Source organism: Mus pahari, chromosome 8 (assembly GCF_900095145.1).
Source record: "Mus pahari chromosome 8, PAHARI_EIJ_v1.1, whole genome shotgun sequence".
In the NCBI taxonomy this organism is placed as follows: domain Eukaryota; kingdom Metazoa; phylum Chordata; class Mammalia; order Rodentia; family Muridae; genus Mus; species Mus pahari.
In genome coordinates, this window is record NC_034597.1 from 69,325,568 (window position 1) to 69,347,297 (window position 21,730).

General features: G+C 42.0%; 1 protein-coding gene across 2 annotated transcripts in view; it reads left to right on the forward strand.

Moving 5' to 3' along the window:
• The window catches only part of Vwa8 (von Willebrand factor A domain containing 8), a 322,019-nt gene that overhangs the window by 61,889 nt on the left and 238,400 nt on the right, over positions 1–21,730 (forward strand). For both annotated transcript variants that reach the window (XM_029541466.1, XM_021203139.2), the window contains exons 5-9: positions 10,412–10,579; positions 15,484–15,648; positions 16,225–16,274; positions 16,823–16,931; positions 18,953–19,057. In XM_029541466.1, the coding sequence (XP_029397326.1) occupies positions 10,412–10,579; positions 15,484–15,648; positions 16,225–16,274; positions 16,823–16,931; positions 18,953–19,057 (597 nt within the window). The remainder of the gene's footprint in view (positions 1–10,411; positions 10,580–15,483; positions 15,649–16,224; positions 16,275–16,822; positions 16,932–18,952; positions 19,058–21,730) is intronic.

Genomic DNA, 21,730 nt, shown 5'->3' on the forward strand with positions numbered 1-21,730 from the left:
TGTAGTTAACATTTACTGGTGTCCATGTTATTACTAAGAATTTTAAACTACTTGTTATGTGCTTTACAAAGACCAACATTTTGAATGCTTTGTACAGTTTTTGTCTATGTGCCTATGTATTTATCATTTATGATGAATAACTTTGACAAAAATGGAATTCCATATATTAAATTTATAGCATTCCTTATTATACATGGTACCTTTTAAAATAAGAAGACATTAGGTATTTCTTTAAAATATGTTTTTTAAATGTCTGTACTATAGTTCACCAGTTAGTAATGCTGTTAAATAATGTTGCCATTTTGTATACCCTCTCATGTTGCCAGCCTCTAAGTTTGTTGTGGCTTTTCAATATTACAAATAATGTGTTGCATCTTGTCCTTGAATCTTGTTTTGATTGGATGAAGATTTTAGGTGTGAATCATAGAAGTGTGAATCTTCTTGGGCAGAGTGAGACTTTAAGAGCCTTGCTCTTCATTGTCAGTTTGCTTTCCAGGAAGTCTGCCCACTCACGCTCTGAAGAGCGCCTCACTGCCTCCTGTGGTCAAGGCCTGACAGAGCCTCAGCAGCACTGAGTGCCTAGGCGTGCTTGGCCAAACTGATAGGCTTTAACTTGCACTTCCAGTGTTCATGTGAGGTCTAAGTGTTAGAATTCAGTGGCGCTCATTTCTCTAAGCTCCCAGTCAATGGGAAAGGAGTGTGGTGCTGACTAAGGAAGTCAGAGCTTCCCAAGAAACGCTGGACTCTGCCACTGGACCACTCACTGCTCTGCTCACACACTTGCCACTTCTGTGGTGGCAGAGCTCCAAGGCTCTCCAGGCCTTGGCTCCTGCTTGTGTTGCTTTCACACTGAGACCAGCTCTTTCCTATCTAAAGACTATGAACTGTTCGGTAAGTTTGTGAATTAGGTTTGAAAATATCAAGGGAGTGATGAGGAGGTGTTTGTTGGAGAGACTTCTCTTGTGCTAGGTGCTTTCTATATTTAACCTTACAAACGTCCTTAGTGGGGAGACTGCTTACCTGCCTTACAGAAGGGACAAGAAGCTTCCATGGCCAGGGTCATAGAATTGACTAATAGCAGAGAGGGAATTGATTTTGTTGCTTCTCCTAAAAGTAATGATGATCATGATGACCACATTGACAACTGCAGTGACCATACGCTACTCTTCATAACTATAACAACAACTAATTTTTTAAAAAAAGAAAATAAACTTGTATTTAATTTATATTAAGAGCTGAATGTCAGTGCCTTATAATTAAGTACTACAGCATATTTGGGTTGGATATTATAATCCGGGCAAAATGAAATGTACTTTGTATTTGTAAAAATAGGTCATTTAGCTTGCTTGATTGGGTCATAATTCTCAGGAGACCAAGTCTATAGGTTTCATGCATGTGCATAATAATACTGTACCTCAAGGTCTTCCTGTTACCAACTAGCCCTCACCTTGTCCAGTTATCTTTTTTTTTTTTTTGACAAAAGGAGGACTTTGTTTAGTATGCAGATGTTAACATTAGGTATATAGGGTTGTTCTAGATCTTGAAATAGACCCATGAATTGTATAGAAATGAAAACAAACAAAATTCTCACAGTGAGACTTTGCACTGGCATTTTGAAAAACAGGACACTATTATCTGTTGTCACCCTGTTGTGGACAGCACACCTGAATGGAGCTCCTTTCCAGTATAACCCAGTACCTGCTCCTCATTCCCTTCTTGCCCTGTTCTTCCCTCCTCCCTAGCCTTTGGAAAGCACCAGTGAAAGTTTTTCGGGTCTTCATGTAACTGAGATCAGGGAAACTTGTCTTTCCGTGCCCGAGACTGATCAGATTCCGCTACAGTAACTCAGAAATACAGTGCATTGCTCTACTTCTTATTTGCCAGGAGAGACTGATAGAACCAGGAACTTATTTGACTCGTAGCTCCAGAGGCTGGGAAGTCTGTCTTTATCTGAGAAAAGCTTTCTCGGCATAAAGATTAGAACGGCAAAGAACATGGGGGAGGGGCAGGAAGAAAGGAGAGGAACGTAAGGAATTGAGAGAAGATACAGGCCAGATTCATCCTTTGCACAATAATTAATCCACTTTTGAGGTTATAACATCAACCAGTTCATAGTAAGTAGCCTTGATTACCTAATTACCTTTTAAAGACCCCATTTCTTTTTCTTTTCTTTTCTTTTTTTTTTTTTGTTTGGTTTTTGAGCTGACTCCATTATTTTTAGGAGATTATAGGATATTGTGCATTTCATACTTTTAATTTTTTAAAATTATTTTATTAGATATTTTCTTTATTTGCATTTCAAATGCTATCCTGAAAGTCCCCTATACCCTCCCCCACCCTGCTCCCCTACCCACCCACTCCCACTTCTTTTTTTTCCTTTTTTCTTTTTTTCCTTTATTAGATATTTTCTTTATTTACATTTCAAATGCTATCCCAGAAATTCCCTTATACCCTCTCCCCACCCTGCTCCCCTACTCACCCACTCCCACTTCTTGGCCCTGGCATTCCCCTGTACTGGGGCATATAAAGTTTGCATAGCCTAGGGGCCTCTCTTCCCAATGATGGCCAACTAGGCCATCTTCTGCTACATATGCAGCTAGAGACACGAGCTCTGGGGGTACTGATTAGTTCATATTGTTGTTCCATCTATAGGGTTGCAGACCCCTTTAGTACCGTGGGTTCTTTCTCTAGCTCCTCCATTGGGGACCTTGTTTCCCATCCTATAGATGACTATGAGCATCCACTTCTGTATTTGCCAGGCACTGGCATAGCCTCATAAGGGATGGTTATATCAGGGTCTCTTCAGCAAAATCTTGCTGGCATATGCAATAGTGTCTGGGTTTGGCAACTGGTGATGGGGAGGATCTCCGGGTGGGGTAGTCTCCAGATAGTCCATCCTTTTGTCTTAGCTCCAAACTTTGTCTCTGTAACTCCTTTCATGGGTATTTTGTTCCCTATTCTAAGGAGGAATGAAGTATCCACACGTTGGTCTTCCTTCTTCTTCGTTTTCTTGTGTTTTGCAAATTGTATCTTGGGTATTCTTCGTTTCTGGGCTAATATCCACTTATCAGTGCCACTCCCACTTCTTGGCCCTGGCGTTCCCCTGTGCTGGGTCATATAAAGTTTGCAAGACCCAAGGGGCCTCTCTTCCCAATGATGGCCGATTAGGCCATCTTCTGCTACATATGCAGCTAGAGACAGGAGCTCAGGGGGTACTGGTTAGTTCATATTATTGTTCCACCTATAGGGTTGCAAACCCCTTCAGCTCCTTGGATACTTTCTAAAGCCCCCATTTTTAAATACTGTTGCATTGAGGACCAAGTATGGAACTCATGATCTATGAGGGACACATTCACACTATAGTAACAAATAATATCAACTTATCTTATTTTGATATTTATTTTAGAGAAAGGGTTTACTATTATTCTGATATTTTAAAATAAAGATTTAGGGCTGAAGAGATGGTCGAGTTCAGTAACATGCCTGTTGCACAGACATGAAGTCCTGAGTCTGGATTTCTTGCAACCACATAAATGTCAGGCATGGTTACAAATCTGTAATATAGGGGGTAGGGTAGAGAGTGGGGTGGGGGACAACAGGTCAGATATATTTCAGTTTCTTGAACTTGCTGCATGGCTAATCTAGTAGAATTTGTGAGGTTAAGGTTCAGTAGGACCCTATCTCAAAAAAAAAAACTGGAAAGCCATTGAAGAAGACACTCAGTGTTGATGTTGGGCCTCTGCTCAGGTGCACACTTGCACAAACAGGTGTCCACACACACACACACACACACACACACACACACACTCACAAAGAATTTAACATCTAAGTTCCTCATTGTACCCCCTCCTCTAGCATGTTTACATACTGCAGGTTTTTATGTTAATGTGAAGCTTTGGGGAGTTTGTTTTCATTAATAATGACTGTATTAGCAATGATTTACATTTTAATAAATACTGTTACTTTTTCATTCTAGTACTGCTTTTTAAATTCTTATGTTCTGGATACCCCTAGAGGAGACTCTCATTTAATAAATGAGGCCACAGATATCTAGATTAATTACTTGCCGCAGGTCTTATCAAATTGGAACCAAATCTAGAACAAACTCAGTTTTTTATTTCAGGTCGTGCACTGGCTTCTTACTTTGAACTCCTTTCTGTCCACGTGTTGGGTTATTAAAGCTGAGGCACGAGGTGGCTGGGTCGGCAGGTGCTTGCTGTATTTTTTTCCTGGTTTTTATTTGAAAGAATTAGGTCTGAGAGGGTCTGTTCCTTGATAGACAAGAAAGACTCTTTAAAGTTGCTCTAATTTCTCCTCTGAGGGAACACCATATCTAGTCATGCCACATAGAAAGTGTGTGTGCGCTGGTCTTTTATAAGGGGAACTTTGCCATATTTACCAGTCTACATAGAAAAGCTGCAGATTAGCTCAAGTCTTTTTCTCAAGCTCACGCTTAACCTTGTTCTGTTCTCACAGCAACTGTAGGCGTAGACAGCTGTGTCCTTCATATACCCCCCAGGCTTGTAGAACAGTTTCTTAACCGAGTAGTTGTGTTGCTACTGCATAAATGGGAGTGGCCTGCTGCGAACCAGCTTTATAGCAGCCATGGAGGGTGGGCTCTCCTCTGAGGACCACGGGATCCTGTTAGGGAGATGCAGTGTTCATGAGAGAACAGGGAAGGCCAACGTTACTTCTTCTTTCATGAGCAGACATGAGATGAAGGGGACATGACTGAGTGAGGGCCACATGTTGGCCCTGTGGTAAGCATGACACTTGTAGCAGTATTATTTTCTGTCCAACTAGGTTGAAGCTTATATGTGGCCTGAAACATTATTGATACATTAGAGTGCTTACTTATTGTTAAATTTCATTTATTCCCTGTAAATGTAATCAGATTAGAGTAACAAAATCTGAAAGTGCTGATTAAAGCATTTAAGTAATTTCATGGGTGTTTAAGGAGTCAGGAAGCAGTTTGGTAACTGAGGCAGTGACTGGTACTTGCTCTTTAAGTTGAGTGCTTCAGATTCCCTTCCCACAGAGCGTCTGCCTAAGACCTTTTCCCGTGAGCTAATATTCTTGTCTACTACATTGAAAAGTTTAATATGGGTCACAACTCATGAGGCTCACAGACTTGACCTGTCTGGGGAGGCAAGGGAATGAAGAAAGGACAGAAACACAGACACTGGTACAGAAAAACTGGGGTTGGGTGGGCTGTACTCACTCCAGTGGAACTAGCACCAATTACTCAATAACCCTGAACCTCAATGTCTTAGTTAGGGTTTTGCTGCTGTGAACAGACACATGCCCAAGGCAACTCTTATAAAGACAACATTTAATTGGGGCTGGCTTACATGTTTAGAGTTTCAGTTCAGTATCATCAAGGTGGGAGCATGGCAGTGTCCAGGCAGGCATGGTGCAGGATCTGAGATTTCTACATCTTCATCTGAAGGCTGCTAGCAGAATACTCATTTCCTAGATTGAGCGTCTTAAAGCCCATACCCACAGCACCACACCTACTCCAACAGGGCCACACCTCCTAATAGTGCCTCTCCCTGGGCTGAGCATATACAAACTCAGTGTGTTTATTTTGTACAGCATAGAGGATGGGTCTATTGAATCTCTGGAAGTCTGCAGACAGCAGGCTCTGGTTGCAGGCATCCACTAGGAGGGAGCTGTAGCTGCTGGGTTTTGCACAGACTGGTCAATCAGTCATAAGCATTACTCACACACTGTCAACAATTGTACTTGGACCAGAGGAAGGACCACCCCTCTGAGCTTGGGGTGGAGGAGGCCTTGCCAGACAATTAGGGTCTGAGGTCCTTGATATGGCCGTGCCCATGGCAACAGCTCACATTCACTCAGGGCTTCCTTGGCTCCCCACTGATAGGTGTATAGATGGGGATGGGATGCTTCTGGCTCATAGCCATGTTCCTGAAGAACACAGGAAAAATTAAAATCTTTTGTGATGCTTGTCATTATTATATTTTTCTTCCTGTTACAGAATTTATCATTTTTATAATCAAGTTTATAATTGTGCAGGTTCATTTTTGTTACAAGCTGGGGTCCTTCCACCAGGTCACCCAGCAGGTGTTTTCTTGATTGCTAAGTCATGTAAGAGAGCCTCCGCACCATGGGCAGTACCATCCCTGAAAGCTTGAGTCGGGGTGGTGTAAGAAAGGCAGCTGAGCAGCCTAGGGGGGAGAGGCAAGCCGGCCAACAGCATTCCTCTATGGTTTCTGCTCCACGTCCTGACTCAGGCTCCTGTTACAGGTTCCTGTCAGGGCTTCTGCTGTTGGACTGGAAACTCTGAGCACCTCCCCAGCCCCACCAGTTTGATTTTCATCTTGGTGTTTAATCACACCAACAGAAAGCAAGGTAGATCAGTAACTCTCTTTTCATATCCATATGCTTGGACTCAACTGTGATATGAAACTTCCAATTCAGCACATAAGATTAATAAATAACTTAATGTCAAATTAGAAAAAAGTTGGAGAGATCGACTGTTTTTTAATTCTTAGTTGAGCTATGGATCTCATAGAGAGTCTACAGATGGCTTGCTCCAACACCAAGCAACAACCTTCTTAAGTTTTGTTTCAGTAATTAATTACTCTCTTTTCTGTATTTATCTACAGTTTCTTCCTCCTCCTTTCGATACACCCACCTTTTGAATCATTCAACAAATGGCTGCCACTACCCACGTGGTACCCAGCTGGGTTTCTGCAGCAGAACTTGTCCTCTTTGTGGCCTGTCATTCTGGAGACTGTTGCTCAGCTTTGGCTCGCCTGATGTTTCCTCCTGTTGGAAATGATGTAGTCTTGTTAAGAATAGGTAGCAGTGACGATGTGTGTACACTAGCACAGTGTCAGAAGTCTCCTGTGTGAGCCCAGCAGAGCTCACTGCTGGCCACATTGGTTTTGACCGTGCTTCTGGCCCGCCACACTAACTGCTGGGATGTCTTCTGAATGGGGAATCTCTCCGTTGTTCTTTAGTAGCAGTGTTCCTAACTTGAGGTCCCTACTGTGTGAGGTCTGCTCTGAAGTGCAGTGTGGGTGAGGGTTTTCAGGTGACCACAGGGGCTCTGTCTTTTCTCATCCACCAGTTCCCTCGTTCCTTGTTTCTACATATCTGTTAGAGTCGAGGAAAGAATCTTTGTGGCCTTGGCTTCTGTCCCTGCTCTCTGGGTTCATTCTCTGGACTGTGTGTGTAGTGGCCATGGGGCCTGTGAGGTGAATGAAGACAGAGCTGTGTGTTCCCTCAGCCTTGTGTTGTCAGATGTTGCTTTTCCAGCCCAACGTTGGCAAACTATGAAATTTTGGTCTGTGTATATTTAAGTTTTTCTCAGCAAATAGGAATTTTTATCTTTGTGAAGCTTTTAAAAATCAAATACAATATTTTGTCTTAAAGGTTGATGAAATTTAACAAAAGGATTTTGCTACTAGTGTAGATAATTTTTCATCGAGAGCTATGTGTTCTTGAGAAGACAGGTTTCTTGTAAAAGAGAGATTGATTGAAACTTCACCTGAGGTGGGTTCTTATAAGAAAGTATCCCAAGCCCTTCTGTGCCAGTTTGTTGTTTGAGTTTTGATAATGCAGAAACTATGGTTCCAGTTTTGTTCTTTACACAGTTAGAAAGAGGCAAGATCCCCTATACCCTATTCCTTTGGGGTCCTTGAAGTCACTTTGATTCATTTACTAATAAATAAGTAAATAAATAAATAAGTGCATGACATGACATGGTGGTCAGTTTTATAGAAGAAAATCAAAATATTTGCAATAATAATAAATTTGAAGAATTATTTGTGATTTGATCTTGTTCTTAAAGTGGGATAGTCATCTTTAGTCTATCATTAGATCCTAATCTTATTTTCTTACAATAGTTCATAGATACCTGAAGTAAATCAACCTTTTGTTACACAGTGCAAAATTTAACAATTTATTGAAAGGAAATCCTGATTTAAGAAATTCCTGTTTTTTTTTTGTTTGTTTTGTTTTGTTTTGTTTTGTTTTTGATATTTGGAAAATGAATGCTGTAGTACTCCAGAAATTTCTCTGGTTGTTGGATGGGTATGTGGACAGAGTAGAAGGCGTTAGTTCTTTTTTTCCATTAATCACTAAAGAAAAAATTAAATTTAAGTTTAAAAGTTCATTGTAAGTAAAGATTGAGAGGGAGAAATCACACCAAGTTCACTGTCACTAAATGGCCACTGACAGCATGGGATGTTGCAAATGCCCTATTTGCAATTATACTATACTATACTATACTATACTATACTATACTATAGAAGTATCCTTCTATAGTAAGTTAAGCAGCTTGGACTCTTAGGGAGGAGATCGGAGGGATAAAGAAGGCCTGAACTAGGGGAGGGGCAGAAAGGGATGAGTTCAGAAATACTCTGGCCTTGGATTTTTGCAGTAAGGTGGACCCAGGCTGGCCTTCACCTGCCATCCTTTTGCCTTAGGTTCCTACGTTCTCGGATGCCAGGCCAGTCACCATGCTGGTTAAGTTCAAGTTGATTAAGGACAATCAGAAAATGAAGATAAAGCAGATCTAGCTGATGAGAGACGATTTTGAGACCCTGTCAGAAAGGAAGGATATAAGACATGCTGGTCAGTTTTTGTCAACACAACAAAAGCTTGATTATTCCATTGCTGCAGTTACCTAGGACGAGGCAACCCCGTTAAGGAATCTCATCCATCAGACTGGGAAGTCTGTGGACATTTTCCTGGTTAATGATTGATGTGGGAGGGCCCAGCCCACTGCAGGTGGTGCCACTCCAGAGCAGGTGGTTGGGATATATAAGAAAGGCTTCTGCTTTGGGTTCCTGCCTTGAGTATTGTACTGGCTAGTTTTGTGTCAACTTGACACAGGCTGGAGTTATCACAGAAAAAGGAGCTTCAGTTGGGGAAATGCCTCCACGAGATCCAGCTGTAAGGCATTTTCTCAATTAGTGATCAAGGGGTGAGGTCCCCTTGTGGATGGTGCCATCTCTGGGCTGGTAGTCTTGGTTCTATAAGAGAGCAGGCTGAGCAAGCCCGGGGAAGCAAGCCAGTAAAGAATATTCCTCCATGGCCTCTGCATCAGCTCCTGCTTCATGACCTGCCTGAATTCCTGTCCTGACTTTCTTGGTGATGAACAGCAGTATGGAAATGTAAGCCGCATAAACCCTTTCCTCCCCAACTTGTTTCTTGATCATGATGTTTTGTCCAGGAATAGAAACCCTGACTAAGACAAGTATCTACCTTGTATTTCCTCATTGGTTGTTACCTGGGAGTTGTAAGATGAGACAAACCTTTCTCTCTCTCAGTTGCTTTTGGTCATGGTATTTATCACAGCATAAAAAGCCATCTAGAATAGAGATGAAGCAGATTTGGGAGAAATGAGGTGTGCTTGGTGCTGTAGGGTGAGCCTGGGGTGTTGTGGGGTCTGATTACAGACATCTATGAAGTGCAACCATGTGGAGCTGAAGCTTGGGAGAGCTGGAGTTTGGAAATAGATTAGCATAGAAAAGGTACCTGGAGCCTAGAGATGGAGATTACTTGAAAGCAACAGGAGCAGTTTTGAGTAGAAGCCATGGGTGATGAATATAAGTCTGGACCTACATTTAATGAGTTTACAGTAAAGGAGAGACTATTCTATGAAACTCCAGTGCCATGAAGGCAAGGATGATGCAAGAAGTGGCGAGATATATTTAGCGGCATTAATTCTGTGTTGCATGCAGAGAAATGTGAATTAGATTTTCCTTTAAAGCTGATTTTTCAGGGACTTTGAATGTAAACATTTGTGCTTGGGACCTGTAAGTTAAAGGAGAAGTTCACCACTTTCTGGGCCATCATCATTTCCTCTCCGCTTCCCTCCATTAGTAATTGTCTTAAATCCATGGGGCTACAGTACTTACTTACCAGTTCAGCCACCCGAATGTGTAATGTCAGCTTGAACATCACACGAAAACAGAACTTGTTTTAATGACGCATTAACAAACACTATGGTCTTTAAACTTCCCTACCCAGACTTTTGGTTTTCACAATTCTTATAGAACTGAGGCCAGGCCATTTCCTTCGTTTCTCTTCTCCAATTAAGGAATCTGTTACCTTGTTTAATTACGTCACCCATTCATAGATAAACTGTTAGTTTTCTGTTTCATTGGCTATGTAATCTAAAATGTAATGTTTCAAACCCCCCTAGAGAGCATCTCCTGCTCTCTTTGTTTAACAGATGAATAAGCAGGCACAACAAGGTGCAGCCGGTGCCTGAGGTCAGGTAGGCAGAAGAAACAACAGGAAGACTGAATCCACCTGTCTGCCCTGATTCTGTCTCTAGAACAAGGAGAACTTTTAGCTTCAGTGCCAGTGTGAGCAGACAGGCTCCGCTGCTCTCGCTGAGTTCACTTTCCCTTGTGTTTCTTGGAAATAGTGTGCTGTTCGGGCTGCCACAGAGGGCAGGACACTGGTTTTAGAAGGCTTGGAAAAGGCGGAGAGAAACGTGCTTCCAGTCTTGAACAACTTGCTGGAGAACCGGGAGATGCAGCTTGAAGATGGGCGCTTCCTGATGTCTGCGGAGCGCTATGACAAGCTTCTCCAAGTAAGAGAGGGAAAGCCTGGTGTGGGCCTCTGCTTCGGGGCATGTGACATGTCTGTGAACTGAGACAAGTGCTCAGGGGGACAGTCTGTTTGGCAAACTGCCTGAGTAAATCATGAGTTTATAGGATTTTAAAAGGCTTCCATCTGCAAAGACCTGGGTTGCTGGTTTCCCCATTTCTGACACCTATTCTCCTCTTACCCATTCTTCTGTTTTCCTTCTTTTATTTTAACAACTATCAAGGCAAGGACTTTTAGTCAGTGCAGTGTCTGGGATACAGAAGGCCAGCTCTTAAGTGCAGTATTGAGTAGGGACTGACAGACATGAACAGGATGTTCGAAAGCTGCTTTGGGGACTGGAGAGCTGGTGGCTCAGTGGTTAAGAGCAGGGGCTGCTTTTCCAGAGAACCCTAGTTTGATTCCCTGCATTCACTTGATGGCTCACAACCGGCTCTAACTGCAGTCCCAGGAGTTCTGCTGCTCTCTCCTGGCTTCTAAAGGGCCCAGGTGCACATATGGTGTGTACACATACATGCAGGCTAAACCTTCACACATGTCAAATACCTGATGATCCAGGCCGCCAGCTTTCCTGCCTGCCACTGAAGTTAACTCTGCTTCCATCCTGCTCTCCACTTGGTACTCAACACCCAAGTCAGTGCTTGATTTGAAACATGTGCCTTCCTCCTATGATGCCAGCCTTTCACAGGCTGAGGCAGGAGAGTCAGAAGCTCAACATTACCCTTTAATTCCTAGTGAGCTGTAGGCCCAGAGGCATGCAGATGACCTTGTCTCAAACCACAAAACAAACCATAGCCCCAGTGTCACCCAAAACAAAACACACAAGTGTGAATCTTTAGTCTGCTCTGAGCCTAGTGACTTCCTGTTTCACAGTAGAACTGGGGGCCCTTTCCAGTGCCACAGGGCACCCACATAATCAGGCCCTTGCCACCTCTTTCCTCAGGTCTTTCTATCTGTCTCCTTCTTGACTCTGTCCAGCAGCTAGACATTGCTATGTTATACTTGTTCAGTAGGCTTCTCCCTGGTCTAGACTTTGCACAGGTATTTTCTTGATCCTGAAATGTTTTATTCCCAGGTATTTGCTCTTCTCACTCCTACAAGCCCTTCAAGTCTTTGTTACATTATCAGTGAAACTCACTGTGATACTCTTGCTTACACTGCGGCCTGCCCTCTATGTCCCCCTGTGACGCTTCAGTTCCCCTGCTGCTGTCTCCTGACACTCTGTAGCAGTTCCTTATGTTCTGGTTTTACGGCCTCCTCGCTCTATCAGTGTACACATTTTAAATGGGCAGGGATTTTTTTCATACCCTGTGAAGAATGCTTAGCATATGATGTTCATGAACTATTTTGCTGAATGAATAGTGCAATAAATAAATGATGTGACATAACCCGTACAAAGAGGGCAACACTTATGGACAGTTGCGAGCCATCACATGCATGCTGGGAATTCTGCGAAAGCAGCCCCTACTCTTCACTACCTGTGAAGGCTCTTCCAAGGCTTTACAGCGAGGCGTCAATGATCAGAAGCTCCGTCCTCGGTCACTGAGCCGGAGCTGCACTACACTGAGTCTCTCAGCAGCTGGTGCAGCCTCTGCAGCCAACTAACATTATGGGACTGGAAGTCCACCTCACATCTCTATTTACAGATATGCATGTCCTAATCTGTTATACTTTGCTCAAAAGTGCCATCATATACTGCTTAGTGTCTGTGGTGTGTGTGTATGTCCTGTTACATCTCCCTGAGGTTACAGATGTTTATTTCATGTGATTGGGTTTTACATGGGTTCTGGAGATTCAAATTTGAGTCCTCACACACTGCCAGTACATGCACCCGCTGAGCCCTTTCTCCAGCCTTGTGTCTTGTATTTCACTCTGAAACTGCTAGCACAGGCCTAGAACACACTGGCCACTAGATAATAGGTAGTGATGTTGGATTGTCTCTGATTGAACTGATCCTTTAATTCCTGTACACAGAGTCTGCTTCTCTGTAACTCACCTTGTAACAGTGTAGCAGTCTATGGAAGTACAGACATGGTGTTGTCCTAACTCAGTTGTCATTTTTTTCTCCTAGATACATGTAAAAATGATCTCATCCTAATATAGGCAGATGATTGTAGATTTAATGAATAAGAAAAAGTTAAATTTTTCCCTTGATGTTATTATAGTTTGTTTATTATAGACAGTAAGGCAAAATTTATAGCTTGTCTTTAAGAAAAGTGGATATCATGTAGAATACTTTCCTTTTAGCCACCTCTGGTATAAAATAACTATACACAACTAGAGATTATATTAGTTACTAGTTTTAGTAAAATTTTTAGAAAAATATTTCTGAAGCACAGGATTATTTTTAAAGCATATGTATTACTTCATACAAACAGATTGGTATATTCTTTATCTTTACAGTAGAATTTATTGAATGTATTATTGCTTTGGATACAAACTCAGGACATGAGAAGTAGACAGGGTTTTGTAAGCACATGAGACATGGTTATCATCAAATGAGAAGGATCTATCTACATTATTTTTTCCCAAGTAGTGGTTAACACAAACACATACTTTTTATTGATAAATATTTCTGAATCCTCAGGATCTCATGAATATAGGTATAGGAATTTATCTTTCTTAACACTTCTATCCTATGACACTTAACGTGATAAAAAAAAAAAAAAAGCCATAACTGAAGTCCCACTTTCTTTTGCTAGGTTCAATTACTAAGTTTTAACATCTCAGAAACCTTGTAGCTGGAGGGTGGCTCAGTGGATAAGAGTGATTGTTCTGCACATGAAGACCAGAGTTCAGACTCTTAGCACCCACATGAAAAGCTGATCATGGCTGCATGTACCTGTGACTCAAGTATTGGGTGTCAGAGAGAGATCCTAGAGCTTGCTGGCCAGCCAGCCAGCCCAGCCTAAAGGCTGAGCTTGAGTCACCTTGGTCTCCTGTGTGAGAGGTAGAGGAAGATGCTCGAAGTTCTCTTTTGACCTCTGCATCCATGTACTTGTGTGCATGTTTTATCAGCCTGGGGCTCACCCTGTGCCTCAAGGTAGCTCTGCCCACCTACCCTCCACAGGCCATTCAAAAGAACCAAACTAAAAGTGGAACCAGAGAAAGGAGATTTATTCACGTGGTCACACTGGGAAGAGGGACAAAGGGATCCAACAAACCCCTGAAATCCTTGTTCATTTACGGGGTCCTGAGGTGAGACCAGAGGGCCAAGGATTGGGACATCCTGGTCAAGGTGTGGCCCTGCCCACCACTGTGCATCATTGCAGAGGCCTCAGTCTCACCCTGCATGGTGTCTGAGGAATTGCTGGAACTGTTTAAAATCTGCTCCACAGAGACTTTCCCCTCCGACTGGTGCCCTTTCCTTCTCCTAGCCCGAGCTCCCTGGCGGTTCTTGTGTCTTTGGGGTCTGTTGTTTTAATAATCTGATTGTCAGACTGAAAGATACAAGTGTCTTATTCAAGCATCTTAATTTCTGTCAAGTTGGTTATGTTAGCATCAGGTGCATGTACCCCCAAACTCAATTACAGGTACCACACCCCCTTGTCTGTCAGTCTCTCTCTCTTTTTCATCTTGCTCTCTGTTATGTCTACCATCTATCTCATCTATTTCTTTCTCTCTTATTGGTTTTGTTTAGATGAGGAAGGTAGAGTTTTATTATTATAGAAATAACTAGTTTCTATATAAACTTCACATTCTGATTATCTATGTTTTGAGGATTTCAGACAAGTCTGGATCCAAACATTTGTTTTCTAGTGTATGTGGCCTACTGCCTTGGGGTTACTTAATAGAGTTACATTAATAGGTGTGTGATTTGTGATTTCAATTATGATTAAGTTTATTTTAAAAATTGAAAAACACAATCATCCAACAGAACTTTTTCTGTTGTGTACTGAAAAGGATAAGTCCTTAAGGTCTTGGAGTTAGCCTAAAACAATTTTTTAGGAGTAAAGGCCCAAAAAACAGAAAGCTAGAATGCTAGAAGCTTGTGAAAGATACAGCTAAGTGACACCAAGGGGGCCCTAACGAGCAGGGCTCAGAAAAGGACCCAGTTGTCTAAGTTCTTCTGTTGAGATGTGAACATTTGTGCTTATCCTGTGCAGATGGAAGGTAGTTCCACTGCAAATGCATCCACATTTGTGATGCATGCTGGCTTTGCAGAGCTGCAGTTGTTGGATAGGATGAAGCCACAGGATCACAGAAGGTGGGGGTTGCTGAGACAGGTAGAATCAGACCTAAGATGACAGGGAGGGTTTTGAATACCATGTTAACTATTTCTGTGCCATCATATTGCTGTACTCATGGAAGATATAGTCAAAGCTGTGGCCTTAAAACTCTTAAAACAGTGGGTTTCAGCCTTCCTAATGCTGCAGGCCCTTAATATAGTTTCTCATCTAGTTGTGACCCACCATAAGATTATTTTCATTGCTACTTCATAGCAGTAATTTTGCTACTGTTATGAATTGAAGTATAAGTATTTCTGTTTTCTGATGATCTTAGACAACCTGTGAAAGGGCCGTTCAACACCCCCAAAGGGGCTGCTACCCACAGGCTGAAAACCACTCTGAAAAGCATATGTGTGTGTGTATATACATACATATACACATTTATAGACTTTGTAGAAGTCTTCATCCTGGGTGTGTGGGCTAGCTTTCTCTCCTAACAGCACCATCTTCAGGCTGTGAGCCTTCCTTGGCATTGGATCCCCATTTGTTTTGCTACATTTCTCAGCAGCTTGATTTTGAGAGAGTTCTCAGACCCTCGGGTCTCAGCACTCAGAGTGTGACTCTGTCATGGCAGCTCTTGCCTTTGAAGTCTGTGTCACTGGCTCTGGCAGCTGCAGTCTGCATCACTTCTGCTGTGGTGTTTGATCTCTCACTTTCCTAGGATCACACTAAAGAGGAGCTGGACGCGTGGAAGATTGTCCGAGTCAGTGAGAATTTCCGAGTGATTGCCTTGGGCTTGCCAGTGCCCAGGTACCCTGGGAATCCATTAGACCCCCCTCTCCGTTCTCGATTTCAAGCCAGAGATATCTATTTTCTACCCTTTCAGGTAAGCATGCTGAGGACATAGTGCTACAAGTGTTTTGTTTTGTTTTGTCTTTTTTTGTTGTTTTTGTTTTTCTGAGACAGGGTTTCTCTATATAGCCCTGGCTGTCCTGGAACTCAGAAATCCACCTGCCTCTGCCTCCCGAGTGCTGGGATTAAAGGCATGTGCCACCACTGCTTGGCTTTATTTTTGTTTCTATTTTATTCTATATATATGAATGTTTTGCCTATATGTATGTCTGTGTGACCCACTCATGTGTTTAGTGCCTGTGGAGGCTAGAAGAAGGCATTTGATCTCCTGGAGCTGAAATTATAGACAGTTGCGAGCCATCATGTGGATGCTGGGAATTGAACTCAGGACCTCTGGAAGAACAGACAGTTCTCTTAACCACTGAGCCATCTCTCTAGTATCCCCTGACTGTCTTTATGTTTAAAGGGTACCTTTACCTTTATTAAATAGAATATACCATGAAATGCTGCAAATTACAGCATTTCTTAAAAGTTTGGTTTAGTTATAAAGCATTTGTGTTTCATCTGTTGTAATCATTATTAATTGGTTGTATATGTTTCTGCTATTTAGGACCAACTAAAACTATTGTATTCAGTTGGCGCCAATGTTTCTGCTGAGAAGTAAGTATACTTTCTAAATATTGGATGATTAAACATTTAATTTGTTTTAAAATTAAATTTGTTGTTGTTAAGCTAAAAAAAGTTGCTTAACAGTTTAGTTTGTTGAGTCTTTATAGAGGCTTCACAAAGACACACACGTTGAAATGAGTCCAAAAGTATGAGTCGGCCTTTGCAGACAGACGAGAGTGAAGCAAGACCCGAAGGATTTCATCACATAGAGGACTTGAGGGCTGTGCTTTCTCCCAGCACTCAAACACTTTCAGTACCCACACCTTAGCTTTGAGCCTCAGGAAGGTGGGGATGGTGCTCACAGGATGGATTTAGACCAGCTTGTGCAATCCTCACATAGTGTGATAGATTAGAGGAAACATCTAGATAGCCAATCAGTTTCTGAATTTTTAATGGGATATTACATGAACCATTGTTCTTTGAGAATTCATAGTACATTTCATGTTTCTTAGATTAATGAAATCAGTCTATTTTAGGTGCAATGTACATTTCCCATGTTAAAGTTATTCAAACCCAATTTGAACATTGTCCCCTTCTAGGATTTCTCAGCTCTTGTCCTTTGCGACAACCCTCTGCTCCCAAGAATCCTCTACACTTGGGCTTCCAGACTTTCCCTTAGATAGTTTGCCAGAGGCAGTTCAAATCCTGGTAAGTATAAAATAATCAAACGTCAGATACATATACTCAAATGTGGCAAAGGCAAATTGAAGCTTATCATTGGAGCTTGGTTACTTGAGTTGTCACTTTCTTCTATAAAGGACCTGAGATGGATGTGTGTACTGGAACAAACTGCAGACCCCAGCGGCACACTTGGTCTCTGGGGAGCTTGCAGGTTTGAAGGGAGAGGTAGAAATGCAGCTTCGTGGAGCTTCCAGGGGACAGACACCTTCGGGCTGGTCAAACAATAGCTACACCTTAGGGAAGGAGATGGCTAAGTGACCCAGCAAGGCAGCTAAACGTTCCCACCCTCGCTCCAGGAGTCACTGTTAGTGGCTATCCTAAAGGACACAGGTTTCTAGGTGCTGGCAGGTCTCCCAACTTGTGAAAAAAGATGGCTCCAGGAGCCTAAAGGCAGCCTGTATTTGCAAGACTTATATAAGTCTGGGAGGAGAGAAGAAGTGGGCCACATGTAGAGAGCATAAGAGTAGACCTGAATACATTTGCAGGGAGCAGTTATTTTCCCAAAGCATGTGGCGCCCTGTCTGGAATGATGGGAAAGCCTTCAGGGCAGAGGGCATATACAGAATGTTCAGCCACAGATGGGCCTGGAATGTTTGCAGAATGAGAACAAGTTGTATCCTTAAGAACTAAGTATTTGTGGTAGAGACAGGGTTAGAACCCTACCGTGAGTTATTTTGTTGATGAGTAAGCCTGCTTGGGTTTTATGGTGAGGGAGGAATGGCCCTCCTGAGGTTGTGAAGTAGATGGAGTGTGATGCGATCATTTTGATGTTAGTGGAGATCCTGGTTCACAGCAGTGAATGGAGGAGGCTGCCAAAGCACTGAGTGGGACCCTGCTTAGAACAGCAGCATCTGAAATATGACTCTTAAGCCTGTTGCTTTCCCCAGTGTTTGTGGGTATTCAGACAGTTAGCTTTCCTGTCTATTGTTTACATTGTTGTGTACACCCGGCCTACTTCTTGTTTCCTAAATTCTATATATCTCTTTTTATTTTTCCTCAGTAATTTTTACTTTGAAAATTCTCTAAACTGAAAAAAGAAAGTTTAAAAATAGCAAAGCAACACTCATAATCTCTTCAGTTAGAAGCCCTGTTGTTAACAACTTGCCACCCCTGCTTGCACTCTTCCACCCCCAGTTCTTTCTGAGCTACTGGACGGTGAAGGCTGTATTTTCTTAAAGAATCGGAAGCACCTGTATGTCCAGAACATGGCTCCCTTGCTTGATAGCTGGTTAGCAGTGATTCAGAAGTATCTAAGAGGCAGCCCACACCAGATCTTCTGTTTGCTCTTGGCAGTAACTCCCTGAATGGTGTGAACAGACTTGAGTGCAGTGCAATTTGGATGAAGAATTTGAGGCTAATGAACACTTTCTAACTTTGAAGTTATAATTGTGAGACTTGATGGATGCAGATGAGATTAATTCAGATTAGTATTAAAGGATGGAAATGTGCTTCCAGGGACTAAGCGGGGGAGATGTGTGTCTTGTCTAGATACTGGAGGGTCCTATGTCAGATTAGCTGAAGGCTTTGATCTAGAGCTCCTGAACAAGGCCAGAACTAGATAAAGAAGCCTGGGGACCAGCAATGCAGAGAAAAGGTGGGAGTGCATGGCGCTCTCTGGGATATCACGCAGGACAGGAAGAAAAGAAGGCTCTCCTTTTTCACATTGCCACAAGATCCTTTTTTTCTGCTGGGGAAATAGAGCACCTGGAGCATGATATGTACATTTAAGATGCCTTGTCTGAGCCGGGCGTGGTAGCGCATGCCTTTAATCCCAGCACTCAGGAGGCAGAGGCAGGTGAATTTCTGAGTTCGAGGCCAGCCTGGTCTACAAAATGAGTTCCAGGACAGCCAGGGCTACACAGAGAAACCCAGTCTTGAAAAACCAAAAAAAGCCAACCAACCAACCAAACAAACAGAACAACAACAACAAAAAGCATTGTCTGTGACCAAGCTGTTGCTGATCTCTATATATGTCTGCTCCTAAACAGGATTCCTTTCCCATGATGTCAATTGAACATGCAATCCAGTGGGTGTATCCTTACACTATTTTACTAGGACACGAAGGGAAGATGGCTGTGGAGGGTGTTTTAAAAGTGAGTATCTGCTTTCCCTTCCTCTCTGTCTTCTTCATTTCACGTTCCTTTCCATCTATTTTTCCCGTACCCCTCTTAATTTTCCTTACCTATCTTTTTTCTTTGTCTTCCTTTTTCTCTTCTTCTGAGAAAGCAGTTGATGCCAATAACAAGCAAGCAATGGTGGGAGGCAAACATTCAGGTGTGGGTGTGGCTGGGAGATTTGTTATATGGGGCAAATAAACGTACAGCTGAGCAAAGGAATGCTATGCCCATTGTAGTGGGAGTTATATATCTCACTGCTGAAGAAAGATTATGAGCATGGACCGAGGAAGACATGAAGAGCCCTGAGGTTCTGGATTGGAAATGGGGATATGAACATGACTCATGTTGGTTTTCAGTGCATACATATCAGAATTGTTTCTCCTGGGAAGATGTGAACACACAGCACAGTAAGGAAGTGATTCCACCCAAGTCTAGTTTGGTGCACCAGGGAGTTTCAGCTAGGCTACCTTACAGGAGCCAAGAGAGTTTACAGTTGGCTATGCTGTGTACTCAGGGTGCGTCCTGTGGGTCTAGTGCATGGCCTTGTGAACACCTTGTGTGCTGCTGCCTGAGAGAGATGCTCGTATACTGCCTTGTGAACGTGTTCTCCCTTCTACCAGGGAAGCTCAGTGGGCATTCTTGTGGAAGTCTTAGGTTGGTAAACACAGCAACTCTGATTTCAGTATGACAGTGGCTGTGTCATGCCAGAGGATAACATTACCCAATGTGTATGAAAAGGTGTGTGTGTGTGTGCCCACGCGCACGTGTGTGTGTGTGTGTGTGTGTGTGTGTGTTTACACATTTTCTAGGTCTGTGGCCTAACAGAGCCTAGAAACTATGCCTGAAACAAGTGCCTGAAAGTCTAAAACCTATGTCTGCTAAGAGGATCTAATTCCTGAGAATTAGGGCTGAACTAAAGATTGGGTCAAGAAATAAAAGATGAGATCAAGGAGATTTTCAATAAATGATGACAGCATATCAAAGCCACAGAATTTATTGATTTGAGCATTAAAAGTAAACAGTAATTGATGATAATACATTGTATAAAATAGGTACCCATCCTATTAAAAGATTTAAATATGGAGAACAAGCCACTCTCTTTGTTACTGTAAAATGTGTGCCAACAAATATGGGAGAAATTATATAAATTGAAAAATCACTATTAGGCCATTATTAGAGTGATGGTTGAGTTAGGAAGGTGTAAAGTGTGTGTGTGTGTGTGTGTGTGTGTGTGTGTGTGTGTGTGTCTACATGAACTTTCATAACTGGATATTAATGTCATCTCTGAATATCTCCTTGCAAAATACTCAGTTGACTTTAAAATAGGAAAGTGATATTTTTATAGTCACTGTCAACATGACCAGGCAGAACAAACTGACATTACATTGGTATTGTGTGCCTCTCAAGCGCTGGGCTGGGAAGGGAGCATCGTTTGTCAGGAATCCTGCGGAGAGTAGAGGATTTGAGTTAGACTGTGAAGAAAAACAGTATAGTCCTGGGTTAAGGGACACTTTGCAGTCCATGAAAGACAACTGAAGAACTGCCTTGGGTTGCAGGCGACTGAAGAGTGACAGCAGCCACATACTGTGTGTCTTCTTGCAAAGCCTTTGGTCACACAGGAACAGAGACATTGTGGGTGCAGTTGAGAACACGTACATGGTTCTGGGTTGTATAGATTTCTTTTTAGCAGCTTAAGGAGTGATTACATTTGCCAGAGTTCTTGCTCTCATGAAATAATTAACTCTGATGTTTAAGAGTACAGACTATCATATCTTCAGCTTGCTCTCAGTTTGTTGATAGGAAAAAAATGAGTTGAGCGTGCGCATGTATGTGGAGTAGGAGGGAGGCCAAAACACGCTGGAATTGTAACAAGGAACTTGGGTGAAGGTGAAATAGAAGGTTTTGTATAATTGTGTCCTTTGATTTTCTTATGTTTGAAATTACTTCAAAATAAAAATTGTAAAAATTTTAAAAATATCTAATATTTTTAAATTTAAGAACAAATATGTAATGCAAAAAGAAGTTTAAATTTATAACATATTTATAGCCTAGAATGCATTTTTATAATTATGTAGAGTTTATACAGTTTTAAAATGGTTTCTAATATCTTCCCTGGTGTAGTTTTACTGTTAAATTTATGTTTTTATTTTTGACCTCAGTTGCTAATTCTTGGGGCTTGCTTTTCTTTTAAAATATTTATAGCATCATTTTTTCAATGTATAGTTAACAATGCTGAGTTCCAAAAGGCTAAAAATACCTTGTGATGTTTTGTTAGTGTATATTTATGTGTTGATATTCAGTAGAAAATTATTGGATTACTAAATAGCTCCCTCTTGGAAGGACAGTTTGTTTCTCTTTCACATCTGGCTAAAGAAGTGGATTTCTCTGTAGTAGTTAGAATGTAAATACTGTCTAGGTCCTCTGTTATCTGAAGGCCAAGATTTGATAGCCTTAAGTATCTTTTTTCTTTTTTTTTTTTCTTTTTTTTAATTATTATTTTCTTTATTTACATTTCAAATGCTATCCCGAAAGTTCCCTATTCCCTCCTCCCCCTCCCTGCCCCTGGTCCCCTACCCACCCACTCCCACTACTTGGCCCTGGCCTTCCCTTGTGCTGGGTCATATAAAGTTTGCAAGACCAAGGGGCCTC